The sequence below is a fragment of the Corvus kubaryi genome, unplaced genomic scaffold (assembly GCF_017639235.1).
Source record: "Corvus kubaryi isolate FWS band 111438036 unplaced genomic scaffold, C.kubaryi_AGA036_p1.0 37341, whole genome shotgun sequence".
NCBI classification, from domain to species: Eukaryota; Metazoa; Chordata; class Aves; order Passeriformes; family Corvidae; genus Corvus; species Corvus kubaryi.
The window spans coordinates 11111929-11112718 of record NW_024581112.1 but is presented as its reverse complement, the minus strand read 5'-3'; the positions used below and the strand labels follow the sequence as shown (position 1 = coordinate 11112718).

General features: G+C 64.3%; 1 protein-coding gene across 1 annotated transcript in view; it reads left to right on the top strand.

The window, feature by feature from the left end:
* The first annotated feature begins 544 nt into the window (after positions 1–544).
* The window catches only part of WARS2 (tryptophanyl tRNA synthetase 2, mitochondrial), a 45748-nt gene continuing 45502 nt past the window's right edge, over positions 545–790 (top strand). The window contains exon 1 of the mRNA XM_042031194.1: positions 545–694. Coding sequence (XP_041887128.1) covers positions 641–694 — 54 coding nt within the window. The 5' untranslated portion in view covers positions 545–640. The remainder of the gene's footprint in view (positions 695–790) is intronic.

Below are 790 nucleotides of genomic sequence, written 5' to 3'. Positions count from 1 at the left end.
GAGAAACAGGCACCTTTAGCAGAGGAGCTGACAGGAAGGATTGATGTACAACTTCTTCAGGAGCACGTAAGACCTCATTAGTAACTTCGGTGTTTCTTGCTTTGGTTCTGTTACCTGGTGCAATGGAAGAGACATGGGCACAAAGACCGGATTTGAGGACACGCTGTGTCTGAGGTGCTGGACAGCCAGAGCTGCTTCTGCCTCGGCTTTCGGGCAGAGCAGGAACAGATTGAGAGCAGAGAGCAGCTTTTGGGGGCGCTCAGTGGGGGCTGATTTTAGTTAGTCTGACAGGACGGGCAGAGGCGCGCATCTTCCAGCAGCAGCCAGGCTGCGGATCTCTCCGTGGAAAAGCTGCCGTGGGCACGGCCAGGCGGCCGGAAGGATGCGGGGATTGAGGAAGCCTCCGAGGGGACGCGCTGCTGAGAACCTCGTAGGTGAGGCAGGAGCCATGAAAAAGAGGAAGCGATTCCCTCCATCCCCAGAAAGGCCCGTGCCGCCGCCAGCACCGCCCCTTCCCGGTACCCGCACCCTCCCAGCGCCGGCACCGCGCCTGCGCCCTCCGGGCTGCGGGACATGCGTGGACCCTGCCCGGCTCCTGCCCGGGTTCCCTCCCCCCCGCTTCTTCCTTCCCGCCTTTGCCATGGCGACACCGAGTGGCCTGATCCGGGCCCTGCACCGCGGGACCCTCGGCCAGGTAACAGGCCTGGGGCATCTCCCCCGTCGCTTCCCGGTGTGCCCGGTTTGGGACAAGCCCCGCGCTCGGGCCGGGCCGGCCCAGCCGCCATCCGCC